The following is a 22,771-nucleotide window of genomic DNA, read 5'->3' on the forward strand; positions in this document are numbered from 1 at the left end:
TCAAAAATTAAAATAACCTACACAAAGACTATCTGAAAACTATTGTAATTGCATTAAATCAGATCCTCTCTGATACTTGGAAACAATTTAGAACCCCATGTCGTGGATCTAGAGAAGGGAGTCTTTCCTGACACAATTAATCAACCATCACTTCAGTAGATCCTCCCACCTTCCTTTTTATTTTCCCTCCCTGTTGACAGCAGGAGTTCGACCTGAAAGTTCCATAGGTGTTCAATTGCACCACTTGGTCATTCTACGTGTTCGTGACACCAGGTATTGGCCCGCAAAATGCATCATAGTTTGGCCAGATTCCAATCCTCACAACCTCCCCACACACACCTCTCAGTAGGAATCACTGGAAAGTGAACCGAAGCAGGAGCTCCCATCCTTAACTATGCAGTGCCCTGGCTGAAGATAGGATCCAGGCATCTTCCTCAGCCCAGATCAGTCAGGCTTTATGGGAGCTTTTTCTTTTTCACTGCCTAATCTGTACGGCTAAATATTTTCATACACATGCCCCTTCATCATCTTCCAACACAAATCAGGTCAGCAGCTCTCAGCCTATTGATAAAAAAACTCCACAAAGAGTGTGAGGCTGTGAAATTCACCTCCAGCTTTAGTGATCAAGCTAGAAACTACGTCAATGTTCAAGGTTAGATTAGACAGATGGATAAAGCAAAGGGTGAACAATAATAGTGGGAACAGGGGAGTAAATGTGATTAGAACTATTTGCACACAAGGCGGGTACAGTAAATGCTGACACAGGTTGATTAGGTTAAATAGCTTGATTTCCTTTTGTAAAATCCAACTACTTCAGAACTCAGAGCATCAAAAAAATGATTGATCACCCAGTTGAATGAGTCATAATTAAGATTTCTTACAAGTAATAGTCAAGGGGCTGATTGGCTGGTATGGGGAGACCTCTTTTCATTGGACCATTTAAGCTTCAATTGGATTTCAGGTAGAAATACCCATGGGCCTCAGGTAGTCAATACCTCAATATTTTGATTCACAGTTTACAGACATCAAAACCAATCAAGAAAATGAGAAGTTTTGACAAAAGTACATCTTCAGACTATCTGACTGCATCTAAAGTGACACAGGGGATTATCTCTAGCAAATATTCCTATGTCAGGTTCTATAGGGGTTTAACCACCCTGCTTTCAAATCAGAATCTTGATCCTTTCGGGTGGATGGATTTACAATAAAATGCTACAAGCATATCGGATAGCAGGGACCCAAGGAACACCAAACCAAAATTGGGGGAAGTATTGGTATTGTCACTGGACTAGTATTCCAGAGACCCAAGGTAATGTTCTGGGGACCTGAGTTTGAATCCCACCACGGCAGATGGTGAAATTTGAATTCGATAAAATCTGGAATTATGTCTGATGATGATGAAACCATTGTCGATTATTGTAAAAACCCATCTGGTTGAGTAATGTCCTTTAGGGAGGGAAATTTGCTATCCTTACCTGGTCTGTCTACATGTGACTCCAGACCCACAGCAATGTGGCTGACTCCTAAATGCCCTCTGAACAAGTGCACCTAGGGATGGGAAATAAATGCTGGCCTAACCAGTAACGCCCATATCCCATGAACGAATAATAAGAAAAAAAAGGCATTGCTAGCTACCAGCCACTGGATTGACGACTGCATTCTCATTGACTAGATTACTCCCCAAACACACCCATTACAAACATTAATGCAATCTCCAGCTGGGCTGCATTTGTCACCCTCACTGTAACAATTGGGGCCAAGTTGACAGTCGGCATGGAAAGCTTACCAATCCGAAAAGGACAGTAACAGGACCAGATCGCTTTGGATTCTTGATCCAAGAGGGTTTTTTTCCTCTTCAGTGTGCAACAGTCTCACGTTACTGTCACTCACCACAGGGTAACAATATTTTGTATAATAAAGTACAACACAAGGAATTAAAGTACCAAATATTACATAACAACATAAGAAATAGGAACAGCAGTAGGTTATAAGGGCCATAAACCTTGCTCAGTGATTCAATGAAGAATCATCAACTTCACTCCATAACTCTGGATTCCGTTCAAGCCCAAAAATCTATCGATCTCAGTCTTGCATATGCTTATCGGCTGAGTATCCACAGCTTTCTGGGTTACAGAATTTCAAAGATTCGCAGCCTTCTGGAAAAAGAATTACTCATCTCAATCTTAAATGGTCAACCCTTGGTCCTGACATTATAATACCTATGGGGGAATTCCCTCTCTCTTCAGGAGAAACAGCCTCTCACCATCTACCATGTACAGCCCTCGAAGGCTTTATAGTGAGATCTAAACTCCATAGAATTAAAGCTTATTCTACCTAATCTCTTCCCATAGAACGACCCTGGCATCTCAGGGATCAATCTGGTGAACGTTCAAAGCACCTCCCTACCCTGCCAAGGCAAATGCATCCTACCTTGGATATGGAGACCAAAACTGTTGAAGGGAGTGAGTGAGACATATATAGTCTCATCAAAGCCCCATGCAGTGATTGTAAAACATCCTTGCAGTAAAAGCCAACATATCATTTGCTTTCCTAACGTGAGCTTTTATGATTCGTGTAGAAGGACACCCAAACGCCTCTGAAGTACGAACATTTACTAGCCTTTCACCTTTTCAAAAATATTCTGTTTTTCCATTCTTCCCACCAAAGTGGATAATTACACATTTCCCCACATTATTCTCCATCAGCCACCTGCTCACCCACTCATTTAACCAGCTTTTATCCTTTTGCAGCCTCTTTACATCCTTCTCACAGATTACTTTCCTATCTAGCTTTTTATCATCAGTGAAGTTGGATATGTCGCACTCAGTCCCCTCATCCAAGTCATTGAGGTTGTAAATAGTTGACGGCCAAGCGCTGATCTTTGCAATATCCCAATAGTTACCCTCTGCCATCCTGAAAATGACTTATTTATTCCTAATTTCCATTTTCTGTCTGTTAACCAATTCTCAATCCATAGTAATACATTATCCCCAATCCCATAAACCATAACATTGTGCAGCAACCTCTTTGGCACTTTGTTGAATGCCTTCTAAAAATCCAAATATACTACATATACTGATTCCCCCTTACCTATCCTGGCAGATACATTCTCAAAAAACACTTTTTAAAAATTCATTCACGGGATGTGGGCTTTGTTGGTTGGGCCCGCATTTATTACCCATCCCTAGTTGCCCTTGAGAAGGTGGTGGTGAACTGCCTTCTTGAATCGCTGCAGTCCATGTGCTGTAGGTACTCCCACAGCGCTGTTAGGGAGGGGATTCCCAGGATTTTGACTCAGCGACAGTGAAGGAACAGTGATATATTTCCAAGTCATGATGGTGAGTGGCTTGGTGGGGAACTCCCAGGTGGGATGTTCCCATTTATCCTCTGCCCTTGTCCTTCTAGATGGTAGTGGTTGTGGGTTTGAAAGGTGCCGACAAAGGAGCCTTGGTGAATTCCACTATCTTAATAGATTTGTCAATGATAGTTTCTCTTTCATAAACTGTGCTGACTCTGTGTAATTACAGTGATTGTCCAACTGCTCGTTATTACGCCCTTAATAGCAGATACTAGCATTTTCCCTCCTAACTGACCAATTTCTCTCTCCCTCCTTTCTTGACAGTGGAATTACATTAGCTTTCAACCTACAGGGGCTCTTCTTGAATCTAGGGAATTGTGGGAGATCAAATCCAAATCATCCACTATCTCTGCAGCCACCTCTTTTAAAACCCTAGGATTGAGGCCATCAGGTGCAAGGGTTTTGTCCACTTGGTCCCATTAATTTCTCCAGTACTTTTTCTTTACTGATTTAATTTTTTTCTAATGTTCCTTACCCTCTGGTTCCCTACAATTTCCAGAATGCTCTCTCTGTCTTCTACTGTAAAGACAAACACAGGATATTTATCACTTCTGTCATTTCCTTATTCCTCTTTACAATTTCTCCTATCTCTGCCTCTAAGGAATCCATGTTTATTTTCATCCAACTCTTCCTTTTTATATGTATGCAAAAGCTCTGACATGTTTTTTTATGACATTTCTTGCTAGCTTACTCTTAAATCCTACTTTCTCCCTCTGTCAATTTCTTGGTCATCCTTTCCTGTTTTTTTCAAAACCCTCAGGTTAACTACTCTTTTAGCAACATTACAAACCTCTTTTTTAATCTAATATTCTCAAATTCTTCAGTTAGCCTCACATGTGTCACTTTGCGAGTGGAATTTTTAATTTCTCAAGGAAATGTATGTTAGTTGAGAATAATGAATTAAAGCACCTTGTTGAAGTGTGAAAAACAATTTCCAATGCTATTTTCTTCCCCTTCACTGGCCGGCTCCTACATGCACCATTTACAACAAAAAAGGGCAATCAGCCCCAACCCCACCATTGCCCCCTATGAAATCAGCCCCAACCCCACCACCGCCCCCTCTGAAACCAGCCTCAATCCCACTACTGCCCCTCTGAAACCAGCCTCAACCACACCACTGCCCCTCTGAAACCAGCCTCAACCCCACCACTGCCCCTCTGAAACCAGCCCCAACCCCGCCACTGTCCCTCTGAAACCAGCCCCAACCCCACCACTGCCCCTCTGAAACCAGCCCCAACCCCACCACGGTCCCTCTGAAACCAGCCCCAACCCCACCACTGTCCCTCTGAAACCAGCCTCAACCCCACCACTGCCCCTCTGAAACCAGCCCCAACCCCACCACTGCCCCTCTGAAACCAGCCTCAACACCACCACTGCCCCTCTGAAACCAGCCCCAACCCCACCACTGCCCCTCTGAAACCAGCCACAACCCCACCACTGTCCCTCTGAAACCAGCCCCAACCCCACCATTGCCCATCTGAAACCAGCCACAACCCCACCACTGTCCCTCTGAAACCAGCCCCAACCCCACCACTGCCCCTCTGAAACCAGCCCCAACCCCACCACCACCCCTCTGAAACCAGCTCCAACCCCCACCATTGCCCCTCTGAAACCAGCCCCAACCCCACCACTGCCCCTCTGAAACCAGCCACAACCCCACCACTGTCCCTCTGAAACCAGCCCCAACCCCACCATTGCCCATCTGAAACCAGCTCCAACCCCACCACTGCCCCTCTGAAGCCAGCCCCAAATCGACCCGCTCTGAAACCAGTCCCAACCTCACCATTGCCCCTCTGAAACCAGCCCCAACCTCACCATGGGCCCTCTGAAACCAGCCTCAACCCCACCACTGCCCCTCTGAAACCAGCCCCAAATTGACCACTGCCGCCTCTGAAACCAGCCCCAACCTCACCACTGCCTCTCTGAAACCAGCCTCAACCCCACCACTGCCTCTCTGAAACCAGCCTCAACCCCACCACTGTCCCTCTGAAACCAGCCTCAACCCCACCACTGCCCCTCTGAAACCAGCTTCAACCCCATCACTGCCTCTCTGAAACCAGCCCCAACTCCACCACTGCACCTCTGAAACCAGCCCCAACTCCACCACTGTCCCCTCTGAAACCAGCCCCAACTCCACCACTGCCCATCTGAAACCAGCCTCAACCCCACCACTGCCCATCTGAAACCAGCCACAACCCCACCACTGTCCCTCTGAAACCAGCCTCAACCCCACTACTGCCCCTCTGAAACCAGCCCAAACCACACCACCGCCCCTCTAAAACCAGCCTCAACCCCACCACTGCCTCTCTGAAACCAGCCTCAACCCCATCACTGCCTCTCTGAAACCAGCCCCAACTCCACCACTGCCCCTCTGAAACCAGCCCGAACCCCACCACTGGAGCCTCTGAAACTTACCTCAGGGTGTGGGGCGTGTAAAATTAAAGCACATGGGATTGGGGGTAGTGTATTGAGATGGATAGAAAACTGGTTGGCAGACAGGAAACAAAGAGTAGGAATCAACGGTTCTTTTTCCGAATGGCAGGCAGTGACTAGTGGGGTACTGCAGAGATCGGTGCTGGGACCCCAGTTATTCACAATATATATATTAATGATTTAGATGAGGGAACTAAATGTAATTTCTCTCCAAATTTGCAGATGACACAAAGCTGGGTGGGAGGATGAGCTGTGAGAAGGATGCAGAGATGCTTCAGTGTGATTTGGACAAGCTAAGTGAGTGGACAAATGCATGGCAGATGCAGTATAATGTGGATAAATGTGAGGTTATCTACTTTGGGAGCAAAAACAGGAAGGCAGATTATTATCTGAATGGCTATAAATTGAGAGAAGGGAATGTGCAATGAGACCTGGGTGTCCTCGTACACCAGTCGCTGAAGGTAAGCATGCAGGTGCAGCAGGCGGTAAAGAAGGCAAATGGTATGTTGGCCTTCATAGCAAGAGGATTCGAGTACAGGAGCAGGGATGTCTTGCTGCAATTGTACAGGGCCTTGGTGAGACCACACTTGGAATATTGTGTGTAGTTTTGGTCTCCTTATCTGGCGAAGGATATTCTTGCTATAGAGGGGGTGCAGCGAAGGTTTACCAGACTGATTCCTGGGATGGCGGGACTGACATATGATGAGAGATTGAATCGGTTAGGATTACATTCGCTGGAGTTCAGAAGAATTAGGGGGGATCTCATAGAAACCTATAAAACTCTAACAGGACTAGACAGGTTAGATGCAGGAAGGATGTTCCCGATGGTGGGGGAGTCCAGAACCAGGGGTCACAGTCTGAGGATACGGGGTAGACCATTTAGGACTGAGATGAGGAGAAATTTCTTCACCCAGAGAGTGGTGAGCCTGTGGAATTCGCTACCACAGAAAGTAGTTGAGGTCAAAACATTGTATGTTTTCAAGGAGTTAGATATAGCTCTTGGGGCGAAAGGTGGTCAAAGGATATGGGGAGAAAGCGGGAGCAGGCTATTGAGTTGGATGATCAGCCATGATCATAATGAATGGCGGAGCAGGCTCGAAGGGACAAATAGCCTACTCCTGCTCCTATTTTCTATGTTTACTGTGTCCAGCTTCTGTCCCTATGGTAAAGCAGCTGACCCCGCCCATCAGCTGCTACTCATTATTGAGTGCAGGAAGGTGGCACATAGTGGAGTAAAGGCCTGTAAGCCGACACTATACAAGTCACTGCAAGCTTGCTCTACTTCAATGAATAAGTGAGATAGTGACATAAAGATCCTGGCCACATATGTCTGTACTCTAATAATTCTCAATTAGGTTATAAATCCTATGAATTCGGAAGAAATCAGTGCCCAGAATCAACAGCATGCCGGATACACAGGAGCATTATAGTTAAGCTTTTTAATTAAGTTTCATTAAGAACAATGGGAATAATATTGCAAATGTTAAATCATAAGCGTAAAAGATAAAACGTCTTAAAATTTAAATTAAATTGTAAAGAATAAAAACACAATGAAAACTTTTGAACTTATAAAATCATACAGCACAGGAGGCTGCCATTTAACCCAATATGCCTGTGGCCAGCTCTTTAAAGAGGTACCCGATCAATCTCACTCTCCCTCATGTACAATGGGTGTCATGGTGACTGGGACGTTGATACTACTGAAATTGTATAATGTGTGCACCCAGTCCATGAATTCAGTTGTAAAATTTGTCTTTGATCCAACTCACGCTACCATTCCTTTAATGTTACTATTCTACCATTTCTTACCGTGTTCCTCCCTCTGCGTCGCCCGTAGTTCCTCCTCACAAGATTCTTGTAGTTCTCATTTTTCTTGGTCAAATAATAATACAGAACGCAATCTGCTACACACTGAAAAAATAGAACAAGGGCACTTTAGGAGATTGCTATGCCTATGGTGAAATATTTATACTATTTTATGTACTGCTATAGCAGATTTGAAATCCCAATACACTCAAAAGACATTCTCTACATCATGGAGAGATACGTCATCACAGTTTCTCCATATCTAGTTGCTCAGGTTTTTAGAGATCCTCGTTGACAGAGCTACAAGCCAGTAGGATTAGTTTTGAATTGCTCCATCAAAAAGCTGGTACAGAAACAATGGGCTAAATAACCTCCTTCTGTGTTGTAAACTTTTATGGCTCTAAGATGAAGCCTTATAAATATTTACCTTAACTTGTACATTGCAGCACATGTTAGTAGCGATTTCAGCCATGGAACCCAGTTAGCTCTTTCTCTGGGCCGAACCAGGCTGATTTGCTGCACTCCCTCTATGGCAAGTATATCCTTTCTTAGATAAGGAGACGACAACTGCACACACTACTCCAGGCGTGGTCTCACCAAGGCTCTGTGCAGCTGCAGTAAGACATCCTTGCTCCTGTACTCAAGTCTTCTCGCAATGAAGGCTTCTTTGCCTTCTTAACTGCTTGCTGCACTTGCATGCTTGCTTTCAATGATTGGTGTACAAGGACACCCAGGTCCCTTTGTACATCAACATTTCCCAATCTATCACCATTTATATAATACTCTGCCATTCTGTTTTTCCTACCAAAGTGGATAACTTCACAATTATTCACGTTATACTGCATCTACCATGTAAAATAATAGGGTCATAGAGTACAAGAGCAAGGAGATTATGTTGAACTTGTTTAGGACACTTGTTCGGCCTCAGCTGGAATACTGCATTCAGTTCTGGGTGCTGAACTTTAGGAAGGTTGTGAAGGCATTGGAGAGAGTGCAAAAAAGGTTCACAAGAATGGTTTCAAGGATGAGGAGCTTCAGTTATGTAGGTAGATTGGAGAAGTTAGGACTGTTTTCCTTGGAGAAGAGAAGGTTGTTCTAATAAAGGTATTCAAAATCATGAGGGGTCTAGACAGAGAAGAAAGGAAGAAATTGTTCCCACTCATGAGAGGATCAAGAACGAGAGAAACACGGATTTAAAGTAATTGGCAAATGAAACAAAAATAGAAGAGAAAACTTTTTCACACAGCAAGTCATTAAGGTCTGGAATGCACTGCCTGTGAGTGTGGTGGTGGCAGATTCAATTGAGGCATTCTAAAGGGAATTAGACTGTTATCTGAAAAAGTAAAATGTGCGGGGTTACAGGGAGAAGGCAGGAGAATGGCACGAAGTAAAATGCTCATCCGGAGAGCTGGTACAGGCACAATGGGCTGAATGGCCTCTTTCTGCGCTGTAACAATTCTGCGATTCCATATCCAACTCTGTTTTGAAAGACATTACTGAACCTTCCTCCACCACCCTATCAGGAAGTGCCTTCTAGAACCCAACAGTGTAACTACCGGAGCCCATGTCCCTGAGGCTCCAGTGTCCTGGACATAAACCTTGAATGCTATCATATCAAAGCAAAAAGAGAAATGGTAGGATCTTTTAGCAACAACTGGTTCAGTACATTTGTCTTGAACCTACCAGTTTAAGAATACTTGGCTCTTCTTTGAGTTCTGCAACTGAGTGCCTCTAATGCCCCATTAGATGTACTGCTTGCATCTTGTCCTCACGAACTCAAAACATGAAGCGCTTGAGCTGCATGATCAGGAAGCGTTATTCTGGTAGTGAGACTACGCACCAGTTTGTAACTGAGTGCCTATCAAAGGCAGGTCCTGTACCGGCCACCAATGAGATTTTTCCCATTCTAACCTATGATTGCTCCTACTTTGATGATTGTCTATGTGTATATTTGTGATGCATGATCAAAGAAGAATGGAAGTTTATAGGAGAGTATATAACAGAAGACTTTGCCCAAACTAAAATCTAAACCAGGTTGATAGAAGTATGCTGTGACAAATTCTGACCAGACAGTTGGCTCATACTTTAGAGCATAATTAGGCTTCACTCAAAACACAAACACACCTGTGACTAAATTGCAGTAAGCTCCACAATGTTGACACGCTGTACAGGAATGTACTAAGCTCATTTAATCCTTCCTAAACAACATGAATACCATTTTCTCTTTACCAGGTCTATCAATCCTTCTCCTCTCTTTTCAACTCACGGATTTGATTTCATAGAGATGTTCAAAATCATGAGGGGGCTGGACAGAGTAGATAGGGAGAAGCTGTTCCTGCTCGTAAAAGGGTCAAGAACGAGAGGGCACAGATTTAAAGTGATTTGCAAAAGATGCAAATGTTACGTGAGAAAAAACTTTTTCACACAAGTGGTTCGGGTCTGGAATGCACTGCCTGGAAGTGTGGTGGAGGCAGGTTCATTCAAGAGGGCATTAGATGATTATTCGAATAGAACCAATGCGCAGAGATACAAGGAAAAGGCAGGGCAATGGCACTAGGTCATAATGCTCATTTGGAGAACTGGTGCAGACACGGTGGACTGAATAGCCACCTTTTGTGCCGTTAAAATTCTGTGATTTTCCTTTTAATCTCGGTCTTGGCCCCCTTCGTAAGAGTCACCATCAACAGTCAAATTCTTCACTGGTTATTGATTCAGCTCTGCTGGTATGAGGGCCAAGCATTATGTGGTGCACAAACTCAAACATTTTCAAAATATACTGTCAGTGAACGACCCAATATCCTGAATAAACTGTGACTCTGTACAATTACACGGTGAATCTGTATACTTAACTTTGGAGGAGGATCATCCAATAGATCTTTCAGTAAATTTCAGTCCCTGACTCCCTCCATTGATGCCTCATTTACAGAAAAATGCCAGAAACTGCACTTAGATTTAGTCAAAACATTTTTTCTCTGTTTTCATTTTTATGTACAAAGCTGGCAACATCATGTGTGGATGGGTAACAGATGCAAACAGTACAAAGGAACTTAAATTTATTCATTCACAGAATTCAGGAGTGGTTGGCTAGGCCAGTATTTATTGCTCATCTCTAATTGCCCTCAAGAAGGTGCTGGTGACCGGATTCTTGAACTGCTGGAGTCCATGTGGTGTAGGTACACCCACAGTGCTGTAAGGGAGGGAGTTCCAGGATTTTGATTCAGTGACAGTGATGATACAGCGAAATAGTTTCAAGTCAGGATGGTGCGTGGCTTGGAGGGGAACTTCCAGGTGGTGGTGTTCCTATGCCTCTGCTGCCCTTGTCCTTCTCGGTGGTAGAATTGGAAGATGCTTGAAGGAGCATTGGTGAGTTGCTGCAGTGCTTCTTGTAGATGGTACACATTGCTGCTACTGTGCATCAGTGGTAGAGGGAATGGATGTTGACGGTGGTGGATGGGGTACCAATCAAGCAAGCTGCTGTGCCCTGGATAGTTTCATGTTTCTTGAGTGTTGTTGGAGCTGCACTTATCCAGGCAAGTGGAGAGTATTCCATCACACTCCTGACTTGTGCTTTGTGGATGGTGGACAGCACTATTGATGGCCCCGTTCATCACTTCACTGATGATTGAGAGTAGACTGATGGGGCGGTAATTGACCGGATTGGATTTGTCCTGCTTTTTGTGTACAGGACATACCTGGGTTATTTTCCACATTGCCGGGTAGTTGCCAGTGTTGTAGTTGTACTGGATCAGCTTGGCTAGGGGCGTGGCAAGTTCTGGAGCACAAGTCTTCAGTATAATTGTCTGAATATTGTCAGGGCCCATAGGCTTTGCAGTGTCTTTAGCGGTTTCTTGATATCACATGGAGTGAATCAAACTGACTGAAGACTAACATCTGTGATGCTGGGGACCTCCAGAGGAGGCCGAATTGGATCACCTGCTTCTGGCTGAAGCTTGTTGCAAATGCTTCATCCTTACCTTTTGCACTGATGTGCTGGCTCCTCCATCATTGAAGGTGGAGATATTTGTGGAGACGCTGTCTCCAGTGAGTTGTTTAACTTCCACCACCTTTCACAACTGAATGTGGCAGGATTGCAGAGTTTAGATCTGACCCGTTGTTGCTTAGGTCTGTCTATCCCTTGCTATTTATGCTGTTTGGCACATAAGTAGCCCTGTGTTGTAGCTTCACCTCATCTTTAAGTATGCCGGTTGCTGCTCCTGGCATGGCCTCCTGTACTCTTCATTGAACCACAGTTGATCCCCTTGCTTGATGGTAATGGTAGAGTGGGGGATATGCTGGGATACAAGATTACAGATTGTGGTTGAGTACAATTCTGGTGCTGCTCATGGCCCACAGCGCCTCATGGTTGCCCAGGCCAGAGTTGCTAGATCTGTCCTAAATCTATGTCATTCAGCATGGTGGTGGTGCCACACAACATGATGGTGGGTATCCTCAATGTGAAAACAGGACTTAATCTCCACAAGGACTATGCAGTGGTCACTCCTACAGATACTGTCATGGAGAGATGCATCTACAGCAGGCAGGTTGGTGAAGATGAGTATGTTTTTTCCTCTTGTTGGTTCCCTCATCATCTGCCGCAGACCCAGTCTAGCAGCTACGTCCTTTAGGACTCGGCCAGCTTGGTCTGTAGTAGTGCTACCGAGCCACTTTTCTGGATGGACATTGAAGTTCCCCACCCAGAGTACATTCTGCGCCCTTGCCACCCTTAGTGCTTCCTCCAACTGGTGTTTAACATGGAGGAGCACTGATTCATCAGCTTGGGGGGGGGGTACACGGTAATCAGCAGGTTTCCTTGCCCATGTTTGGCCTGATGCCATGAGTCTTCATGGGGCCCAGAGTTGATGTTGAGGTCTCCCGACTGTATACCACAGTGCCGCCACCTCCGCTGGGTCTGTCCTGCCAGTGGGACAGGACATACCAGAAATGGCAATGGTAGTACCTGGGACACTGTCTGTAAGGTATGATTCCGTGAGTATGGCTACGTCAGGCTGTTGGTTGACTAGTCGTGAGACAGCTCTCCCTATTTTGGCACAAGCTCCCAGATGTTAGTAAGGACTTTGCAGGGTCAACAGGACTGAGTTTTTTGCTGCTGTTTCTGGTGCCTAGGTCGATGCCGGGTGGTCCGTCCCGATTTTCTAGCAGTTTGATACAACTGAGTGGCTTGCTAGGCCATTTCAGAGAGCATTTAAGAGTCAACCACATTGCTGTCAATCTGGAGTCACACGTTGGCCAGACCAGGTAAGGGCGGCAGAATTCCTTCCCTAAAGGACATTAGTGAACCAGATGGGTTTCATGGTCATCATTAGACTTTTAGTTGCAGATTTTTATTGTTTGAATTCAAATTCTACCATCTGCCATGGCGGGATTCGAACCCAGGTCCCCAAAGCACTAACCTGGGTTTCTGGATTACTAGTCCAGTGACGATACCACTGCCTCTCCTCAATACTCCCCTCATACTGCCTCAATAAAATATAAACAAAGAAATTACATCGAGAAGCTATGCTATGGTGAAAATTCTTTTAGAAAACCACTTGCTGGTGAAATATTATCAATGTACCGAAGAGCAACAAAGAATCAAAGCCTCTCAAATAAAGACCACTGCATTCCACACTGGTGACATCATCCGCCTTCCCATAGGTCAAATCAATCAAAACACACAATAGAGAACACTGTAGACTCCACTTTATACCTCATTTCATTTTTAAACATTTCTGGAAAAGGATGGTACAAGGGACTTCAATTAAACTATCGACTCCAGACACTCAACACCTTGGCAACTGGTCCAAGCTCAGGGTGGGAAAAGGGTGAGGGAGATGGGGGCTGGGCAGAAGTAAATACATGGAATGAGGTGGCATAAGGTGATTAAGTTGAGGGTGAGCAGTGCTGCATGGGAGAGGTAGAATATGTGTGGGCAGTACAATGGGAACACTTTAATGCAATGACATGGGGTGGACAGGCTCCGATTAGAGTTCCTCACACCATCCAGTTCTCATTCTAGGGTGTTGCTGTACCAAGCACTAGATTCCATTGATGCTGCGCCACAGGAGGAGGAAAGATTGAAATGGGAATCACTGTTGTCATGCATCCATGGTCAGCTAAAATGCAGAATGTAAAGGAAGTCACATGTTTACTTTTTCAACCACAGGGTGCACATGACTGAGGCCCAAGGAAACTTGTATGCAAACACTAGGAAACTGTGCTTCCCACCAGTATCTCAAAGCTTCATGACTTCTATTCCTAATTTATATCAATGATGCATTTCAAAAAACTCAATGCAAATTGATAAAGTTTGCAGACAATGTCATAAATCAGAGCAAGAGTCAGAGAAGGCGGCGTAGAGAATAGAGAATGAGTTGGACAATATCTAAGTGAAAAGAACAATGGCGGATTAAATGTAAACAAGTGCAAAATACTTGCAGGTGGAAAAGAAAAGTGGATGATACAGGTCTTCCATGAATGGAGCTGAAACAATAAGAATGAAGTTGAAAGTGACTGAGGAATCGTGATAGGCCCAATGCTCACCATGTCCAACCAATGATGAGCAGCACCCAACAAAGCCAACAGCATTGAACCATGCAGTCACAACATTAAAATAAAATTCAGAGAGTGTTGTAATCAAAATATAGTGTGTTCTGGTCAGACCACAATTTCAGCAAGGCATCCAGATTCTGGTTACAGAGATATAAGGAAAAATACTGGCAAAGGAGGCATTGCAGAGAAGAATCATAAGGCTGACCACAAGTTAAAGTTTGAGTTATGAGGCAAAACTGGAGACTTTTAAGACTGGAAAAGAGGGAGCCAAGAGTTGATCTTATAGAGGGATGTAAGATGGTGAGAAGTATGGAAAAAAATTAGTCTGGAACATTACATTACACTAAAAACAACATAAAGAGAAAAGGGCTTCAATTTAAACTATTAAAAACAAAATTTAACACCATGAGCAAGTTCTTCATACAGAGTAATCAAAATGTTGAAGATGCTCCCAGATACAGAACTGGAGGGGAAATCCTCACAATCATTTGAGAAACAACTGATACAGCAAAGGGGAAACTTTAGGATATTTCTAGATGGATGAATTAAGATGGATTAAGTGGTAGCCTTCATTTATAATTAACTCATGATCTCCAAAGGCCACCATCACTCCTTTCCTTTCATACAATGTTCATTCTTTCATCAGAATAATGGCAAAAGCCACACAACAATGTATCTCTCTCTGCCAATTCAAGTTTATTAATTTATCCATCACCAATGTTTGTTGTAAAAGCAAAATACTGCGGATGTTGGAAATCTGAAACAAAAACAGAAAATGCTGGAAAAACTCAGTAGGTCTGGCAGCACCTGTAGAGAAACAGAGTTAATGTTGAGTCTGAATGACTCTTCTTCAGGGCAATGTTTGTTATCTGCATCCTCATTTGTTAGATACAAGGTGCTGTAGTCAATCTGTCAGCAGCCTGGGTGCCCATCATGTCAGTGCCATTTGTGTGTCCACTGAGTTAGGCTGAGTAAGGGTAGAAGAAGGGGCTATTAGGGCATTACCAGTCAGTACCTATGATTTGACTGCCTGGTCAAGGTGCTATATATAAAAATTAATTATCTGTACCAGGCATAGACACTGTACAAGGAATTACCATGGGAAGTACTGAATTACATTTGCTTTACTGCCAGTGATTCAATTGGTACAACCATAATCCATGCTCCACAGGGTGGGGGTGCATGGGAGGAGTGCGGAAGGGTTTCATGTCTGCACTACTTGCAAATCTGCACAATTTGAGACCTTAAATTCCATTTGGACAGAAGGGATGCCGCCCAGCCGGCATTATAAAACACTTTGTCAATTCCCATTACCTGAATCCACGTGAAAGACGGTGCACCCTTAAACAACAAGATAAACTTGAGGCAAGACTTAAGAGAAGATTCAGGACATGGGTTATCCAAGAATGAAACTAGTAAACAGGGCTATAAAGAGCCACAAAGCCCTGCTATTAATTGTTAACTTTGAACAGACTGGGACTTACTCCAAAACACAATCTGGAATAACCTCTGATTCAAAAACACTGTTGTTAAACAGTCTCCAGGCTACTGATCAAGATAGAATTGCAGGCCAGGCGATTCAACTAAGTTTAAGCAAATGAGTGCAGGTTGTTCAAACATTTTGAAGGTCAATTTCACTTTTACTTCAAATAGACCACACGGAAGAGGGAGAAAAATCAGCTCCCTTGCCAAAGAAATCAAATAAGCCATGGGGTTTTTTTTTATTCATTCACGGGATATGGCTTCACTGGCTGAGCCAGCTTTTATTGCCCATCCCTCGTTGCTTTTGAGAAGGTGGTGGTGAGCTGTCTTCTTGAACCGCTGCAGAGTACGGTTTAAAGATTTTCTTTGTAACATTATACAATTGCCTCCAACTGCCGATGATCATAATGAAAATTAGAACACTACACAAAAGCAGAGTCTGTAAATATTGCTGCAACAAGTCTCTGATGGGACTGCTTAAGCTGTTTGCAAATTCTGCAATATGCTGCTTGTAATTTTTAAATTAACAATGTCAGTTGCAACTTTATGCCAACTTTTTCTCCATCTCTAAAGAAGTGAAACAAACAAATGAGCACAAATGATCTGGCAAAGGATGCGTTCTTGTATTCAATTTAATGGATTCCATGTCTCTAATCCTATTTTCAACGAGCATACAATGTGACTATTTAATAAAATGAGGCCCAAGCTTTTTAAACATTTATACTATATTTCATGGCACAGGGAAGAGATAAAGCGAGAGAGAGAAAGAGGAAGTAAAAGAGGGGGAGCAAGAATAGAGAGAGTCTGTGTCTGAGTGGCTAAATAGAACATGTTCTCACAAATTTCAACAAATCTGAACAAACATAAAACATTTTACATCAATGATTACTCCAGGCAGCATTGCATTCACTCCCTGCTGTGAACAGTGTGAATGGACGTAAAGCAAATCATTTGAAGAAGACATGAAAAAATTGCAAAAATTCATAGATTCTTGATCAGAGAGTAGGTGTGCGGAGAGTCCTCTTACCTTTCTCTCCAGGTAAGACGCTATCAAGCCAAAGTTTTTTGGGTGTTGAACAAACCTGTTGAAACCAGAAATCTCTGATCAGTAACACAATCAGCTGAAGGGTAAAAGCTTAATGAAAACTTAACAGTTGTCCTCCTGAGTCAGTATCTGGCAAAAAAGTAAAGCAAGTTATTCATTAACTTGCAGTTGTCATTATATTGCACCAACAGGAAAGGTACAGGAATCAATTTAATCTATCTGTGGCAAAGCAATTAAAACTGATTGGTGTAAAAGGCAAAACAAAAAAAAATCATAAGTGATGGTGCGTCTAGTAATATATTTACAATTGAACCATGAGGATTTTCCAAGGTTACTGATAAACCACTCCCATACCACAACTTCAATGTCATTCCAAGTAAGTGGACTCTTTTAAGCTCTCATGTCACAAATGTTTTATTTTTAAGAGGATCAGTTTTGAGTGGTTCTGAGTTTATGCTCAAACATCCATCTACCTAGAAACTCTTAGCTCTGCTAAAAGGGAGCACCAGGATTAGTCTGCACTGACAATGTTATGTCCCCTGACAACAGAAAAAAAAGAGTTCCTACACTAAGAAGCTTCAAGCAACAGCAGATGAGAATGCTGCACAATATTTGATTTGGCCTCAAACCCATCATGAAAGCAATACAATTCATTACATATAGAGTCCAGTATTCCAGTATTAGCTGCAGTGGACTAGAACCTACTGGCAATTAGGTCAGGTGGTATCTGTGCACACGACTGGAGCAGATGTAGGAATGACTCTTTAATATGCAGCAAAAACTGACATGTTCAGTGCAGAATTGATACAAGACTATAATTACTTCTCTTTGAAGATCTCCTTCTCATGCTCAGACCAGACGTTTATGAACTGTCGCTCCTTGTACACCCTCATGGGATCGTCCATTACCCCATTCATGTTCAAGAACTTCACCCGTCGCTGTTCTGTGTCGTACATCATTGGAGGGATCACAGAAAGTTGCCTCATCTGCTTCTCATTATTCTGCAATAAACCACCCAGTGGATTTAATGCACAGAATAAAATGTTAAATATCCTCTCCTGAATCTTAAATTATTTATTTTGTTTATTTCCTAATAATTAGGACACAAGAAGCATCGAACTACTTCAGGCTTGCAGCTACTGGTGGCTTATTGTCTATCATCATTGAATGGGTGGGGAGGAGAGGGCAGAAGAGAAGAATAACACAACCTGAGGAAAATAACATCTAAATTGCTGAGTACCAGCAACAGCCAGAAAGGACTGATTAAGACTATACACAGCCTATCTTCTGTGCTGCCTCCAGGTATGGTGGTAGTTTTGGAAGTAATGGCAGTGTTTCTGCGTGACTTGTAACTGAGGACCTCAATACCAGCAAATCACAGACATCAGTGGGATTAGGTTTTTATGGGGTAATGGGGAGATATTTCTGCTGAAACAAAAACAGAAAATGCTGGAAATACTCAGCAGATCTGGCAGCATCTGTGGAGAAAGAAACAGAGGTGTTTTAGGTCAATGACCTTTCATCACGTTTCTGCTGAGTGTGAAGATCACACCAGAGTTCACCAAAAAGATTACAGGATAATTGCTGAAGATTCTTCTAGCTTGAGGTTTTTTCAGTTATTGCCCAGATTATTGAAAAATTTCTGGTTTGCTGACCCTAATCCTACAAGATGCTGGGCTGGGTGGTTTGAGAAAATAAGGAGCCCAAATCCGTTCAGCTAGATACCATTTACTGCTTATCTGCAAAAGCAGCTGCCAATCCTCAAGAATGAACATTCCCAAACGGGGGATCAGAGAAGTGAAATGAAGAATCTTATTTAAGGTACAGAGGCACCACGACACTGTGAACCATCATCCCACAAAGTGATTGCACATAGACTGCTTCCACTGTACGCCAGAAAATCAGCTTCCAATCTCAGCTGTGTTATCCAGTACAAGGAAACTGGAGGCCTGAACCAATTCCTCCTGTTCTAGAACACAACCCTCAGTGGCCAACTCCAAAGATAACAGCAGTGTGGAATTTCTTTACTAAGCCAAGTAGATACCAATAAATGGGTTTGGATACAGATCCAGAACAAAACAAGATTTGCACAGAGTACACTTGTCCTGTTTGAGTATCAGCAGTTACATCCATTAAACAATAGCATGTTCGAAGGCAAAATACTGAAAATTTGGAAATCTGAAATAAAAACTGAAAATGCTGGAAAAACAGCAGGTCTGGCAGCATCTGTGGAGAGAGAAACAAAGGTAATGTTTGAGGTCGATAACCTTTCATCAAAACTGGGAAAAGTTAGAAATGTAACAGATTTCAAACAAATGAAAGGGGGAAAAAGAACAAAAAGGGAAGACCTGTGATAGGAAACAGAAATTACGGTCTGAAATTGTTGAACTCAATGTTGGATTTGAATGCTGTGAAGTGTTTAATCAAAAGATGAGAGGCTGTTCCTCAAGCTTATGTTGAACTTCACTGGAACACTGCAGGAGGCTGAAGACAGAGCGGTCAGAGTGAGAGCAAGGTGGAGATTTAAAATGACAGGAGATCGGAACATACGAACATACAGTATGCTTAGCTTGAGCCCATGTTTACAATCTTCTGTCATTTTAATTCTCCACTTTGCTCTCATATTGACCTCTCTGCCCTCAGCCTCCTGCAGTGTTCCAATGAAGCTCAATGTAAGCTTGCAGCACAGCACCTCAAATCTTTCAATTTGGCACTTTACGCCTTCAGACTCAACATTGAGTTCACAGTTTCGGACCATAATCTCTTCCCCCCCCCCAAACACAGATCTTCCCTTTTGTTCTTTTTCTTGCCTTCCCCCTTTCAACTGCTTAAAACCTATTCTAGTAGCATGTGTCTCTAATAATGGGAGAAGTGTTGTTACAAACTGCATTTATCTGCTTTAATGAATGAAATGGTTTCTAAGAAATAGCTGACCTCTTGTTCAGAAAGTCCATCGATGATTTCAGAAATCTCATGCTCGCTCCTGGCTATGGTTGCTGGAAGCCCAGCTCCCCTCTGTCCAACCCTGAAAAAATAAGAGTTGTCACAATTTCTTACAAAAAACATTTTAAACTGTGATATACGACATATTACATGATACAGCAGATTTAAAATAGGTTTGTCCACTTCCAAAGTAAAACAAATATTTTCACATTAGTCAACGGGCCATGGGATCAACACAGGGATTTGTAATTCCCATTGCGATCCCATTTTAAGATCGCAGTATCCGCTATAAGGAATCTTCTTTGGAAATGATCTAACAAGGAGATTTGGGACGTACTACGCTGTGTTAAATCTATTAAATCATTGAACAAACAGCAAGCATTTGATGCATTCCATGGTCTAACACAATCTTAAACATTATAGGGCGAATCTTCTATCTATTGACTAGAAATGGGTAAAAATTGAGGCTTAAATCATAAATCAATTCAGTGCTGTGAAGCACTCAAACAGGTCTGAGAACCAGAGGTTCTATGAGCTGCAAGTGTCTCAGAGTTGAAGGTCATAGAGGTATCATTGTGCAATCTAGGAGAAGGTTGTCTCTTCATTGAGAATACCAGGATGTTGCCTGGGCTGGAGAGTTTTAGTTATGAGGAGAGGTTGGATACACTAGGGTTATTTTCCCTGGAGCAGAGGAGATTGAGGGGGTGCATGATTGAGGTGTATAAAATTATGAGGGGCATAGATAGGGTAGACAGGAAGGAACTTTTCCTCTCGGTGGAGGGATCAATAACCAGAGGGCACAGATTTAAGGTAAGGGGCAGGGGGTTTAGAGGGGATGCGAGGAAGAATTTTTTCACCCAGAGGGTGGTAGGAATCTGGAACTCACTGCCTGAAAGGGTGGTAGAGGCAGAAACCCTCATAACATTTAAGAAGTATTTGGATGTGCACTTGCGATGCCATGGCATTCAAGGCTATGGGCTTAGTGCTGGAAAATGGGATTAGAATAGTTAGGTACTGTTTGACCGGCGCAGACTCAATGGGCCGAAGGGCCTTTTTCTGTGCTGTAGACCTCTATGGCTCTATAACAGATTATTTGTGTTTTTCAGCAATGCAGTTTGGGGAAAGATTACAGAATCATACATCACAGAACTGTACAGCACAGAAGGCGGCTATCTGGCCCATCTAGTTTGTGCAGGCTCTCTCAACAGCAATCCAGTTAGCCCCACTGCCCCTCTCTTTTCTCATATTCCTGCAAAATTTACTTCAAGTAATTATCCAATTCTCTTTTGAAAGCTACATTTGAATTTGCTGCCACACATCATCAGGCAGTTGATTCCACTCATGCAAAAGTGTTTTCCTCATGTTACCGTTGGTTCCTTTGTACACTACCATAACTCAGTCCCTCTGGTTATGGTGAGGATGACACCTGTACCACTGGAAACAGTTTCTCCTTATTTACTCTAGCAAAACCATTCATGATTTTAAACACCTCTATCAAATCTCCTCCCATCTCAACCCTAACAAGGACAACCCAGCTTCTCCAGGTTATCCATGTAACTGCAATCCCTCATCCCTGACACCATTCTAGTTCATCTCTTCTGTATTCTCTCTAAAGCCTTCATGTCCTGGTGCTCAGAATTAGACAGAATATTTTTACAATGATTTTGAGGATAAACACTCAAATGGTAGCACATTCTTAGATTTTGATATCTTCAATAGTAATTTAAAGCCTGAGGGGTAAGCCATTGACAGAACTGCCAAGTTCTACTGAACTAGTGAACAATTTCATTGTGTTTCCATCCAGGGTATAAAACTTCAAGATGACAAATCCACCTACACCCTCCTAACCTTAACCAGCCAGCCTAGTCCCAGATAACCTGTCACTAACTCAACCAACTCAACCAACTATTCTACACTTACCTCAACAACCAACATTCAGAAGCTGCAAATTTGTGTTTGATGCTAATATCTTTGTATGAACTAGCTTAGTTACCGACTAAACTCTAATATTCTAATAATAAATCCAAAATGGCCATAAAACTGCTCTCACACACACACACCCCTAGTTGCACAAATACACATCCACACATATGCATTGTGACAAAAGATTCTAGTTTCTGCTCCACCTGCCCTGCCCTCAATGACTACCCTGCCAAGGCCATGTTCTACCCTTGTTGACCCAACCTCAGGCTGATAAAAGCAAAATATTGCAGATGCTGGAAATCTGAAACCAAAACAGAAAATGCTGGAAAAGCTCAGCAGGTCTAATGGCATCTGCAGAGAGAAAAACAGAGTTAACATTTCGAGTCCATATGGCTTCTTCAGATTTAAAGAGAAGTAAAAATGTGATGAAATATATACTGTTTAAGGGGGTGGAGCAGATGAAGCTGGATAAAAGGCCAGCGATAGGTGGAGGCAAAGGAGAGATTGGCAAAGATGTCATAGACAAAAAGACAAAGGGGTGTTAATGGTAGTGGTACTGGCTAAAGGAGGTGCTGATGGTGGCATTAAGGTCAGAAAGTAGAATGTGGTAATAGCAGGACAAGGGTAAGCACTCTGGAAAGAACAACATGAACAAGTGACAAGTGGCCCTAGTGGGGGGTGGGGCAGGGAGGGAATGGTGGTGGGAAAAAGGGTTGAAAGTAGGATAAAAGGTGAGGATAAAACAATGAATTTAAAAAATGAATAAAAATGAAAATAAAAGTGGATAAAGAATAAAAATAAAAATGAATATTGAAAAGGGGGGATAAAAAAGGGGTGAGGATGGAAGAGAGAGTTCATGGTCTGAAGTTGTTGAACTCAATGTTAAGTCCGGAAGGCTGTGAAGTGCCTAATCGGAAGATGAGGTGCTGTTCCCTCCAGTTTGCGTTGGGCTTCACTGGAACACTGCAGTAGGCCAAGGAAGGACATGTGGGCATGAGAGCAGGGTGGTGTGTTAAAAAGGCAAGCAACAAGAAGGTCTGGGTTATGCTTGCGGACAGAGCGAAGGTGTTCCGCAAAACGGTCACCCCAGTCTGCGTTTGGTCTCTCCAATGCAGAGGAAACCACACTGGGACAGTGAATGCAGTAGACCAAATTGAAGGAGGTGCAAGTGAAGCACTGCTTCACCTGAAAGGAGTGTTTGGGCCCTTGGACAGTGAGGAGGGAGGTAAAGG

At 43.1% G+C, this 22,771-nt stretch overlaps 1 protein-coding gene across 13 annotated transcripts in view; it reads right to left on the bottom strand.

Annotated features, from left to right (window-relative positions):
• Positions 1-22,771, bottom strand: part of ncor1 (nuclear receptor corepressor 1) — a 399,352-nt gene that overhangs the window by 226,616 nt on the left and 149,965 nt on the right. For 11 of the 13 annotated variants that reach the window (XM_078548367.1, XM_078548369.1, XM_078548360.1 and 8 more), the window contains exons 11-14: positions 19,608-19,698; positions 17,496-17,674; positions 16,656-16,710; positions 7,601-7,702 (exon numbers count right to left, since the gene is read on the bottom strand). In XM_078548367.1, the coding sequence (XP_078404493.1) occupies positions 7,601-7,702; positions 16,656-16,710; positions 17,496-17,674; positions 19,608-19,698 (427 nt within the window). The remainder of the gene's footprint in view (positions 1-7,600; positions 7,703-16,655; positions 16,711-17,495; positions 17,675-19,607; positions 19,699-22,771) is intronic. The other 2 variants (XM_078548371.1, XM_078548368.1) reach the window with 1 other exon arrangement.

This window comes from Cetorhinus maximus, chromosome 9 (genome assembly GCF_964194155.1).
Source record: "Cetorhinus maximus chromosome 9, sCetMax3.hap1.1, whole genome shotgun sequence".
NCBI lineage: Eukaryota > Metazoa > Chordata > Chondrichthyes > Lamniformes > Cetorhinidae > Cetorhinus > Cetorhinus maximus.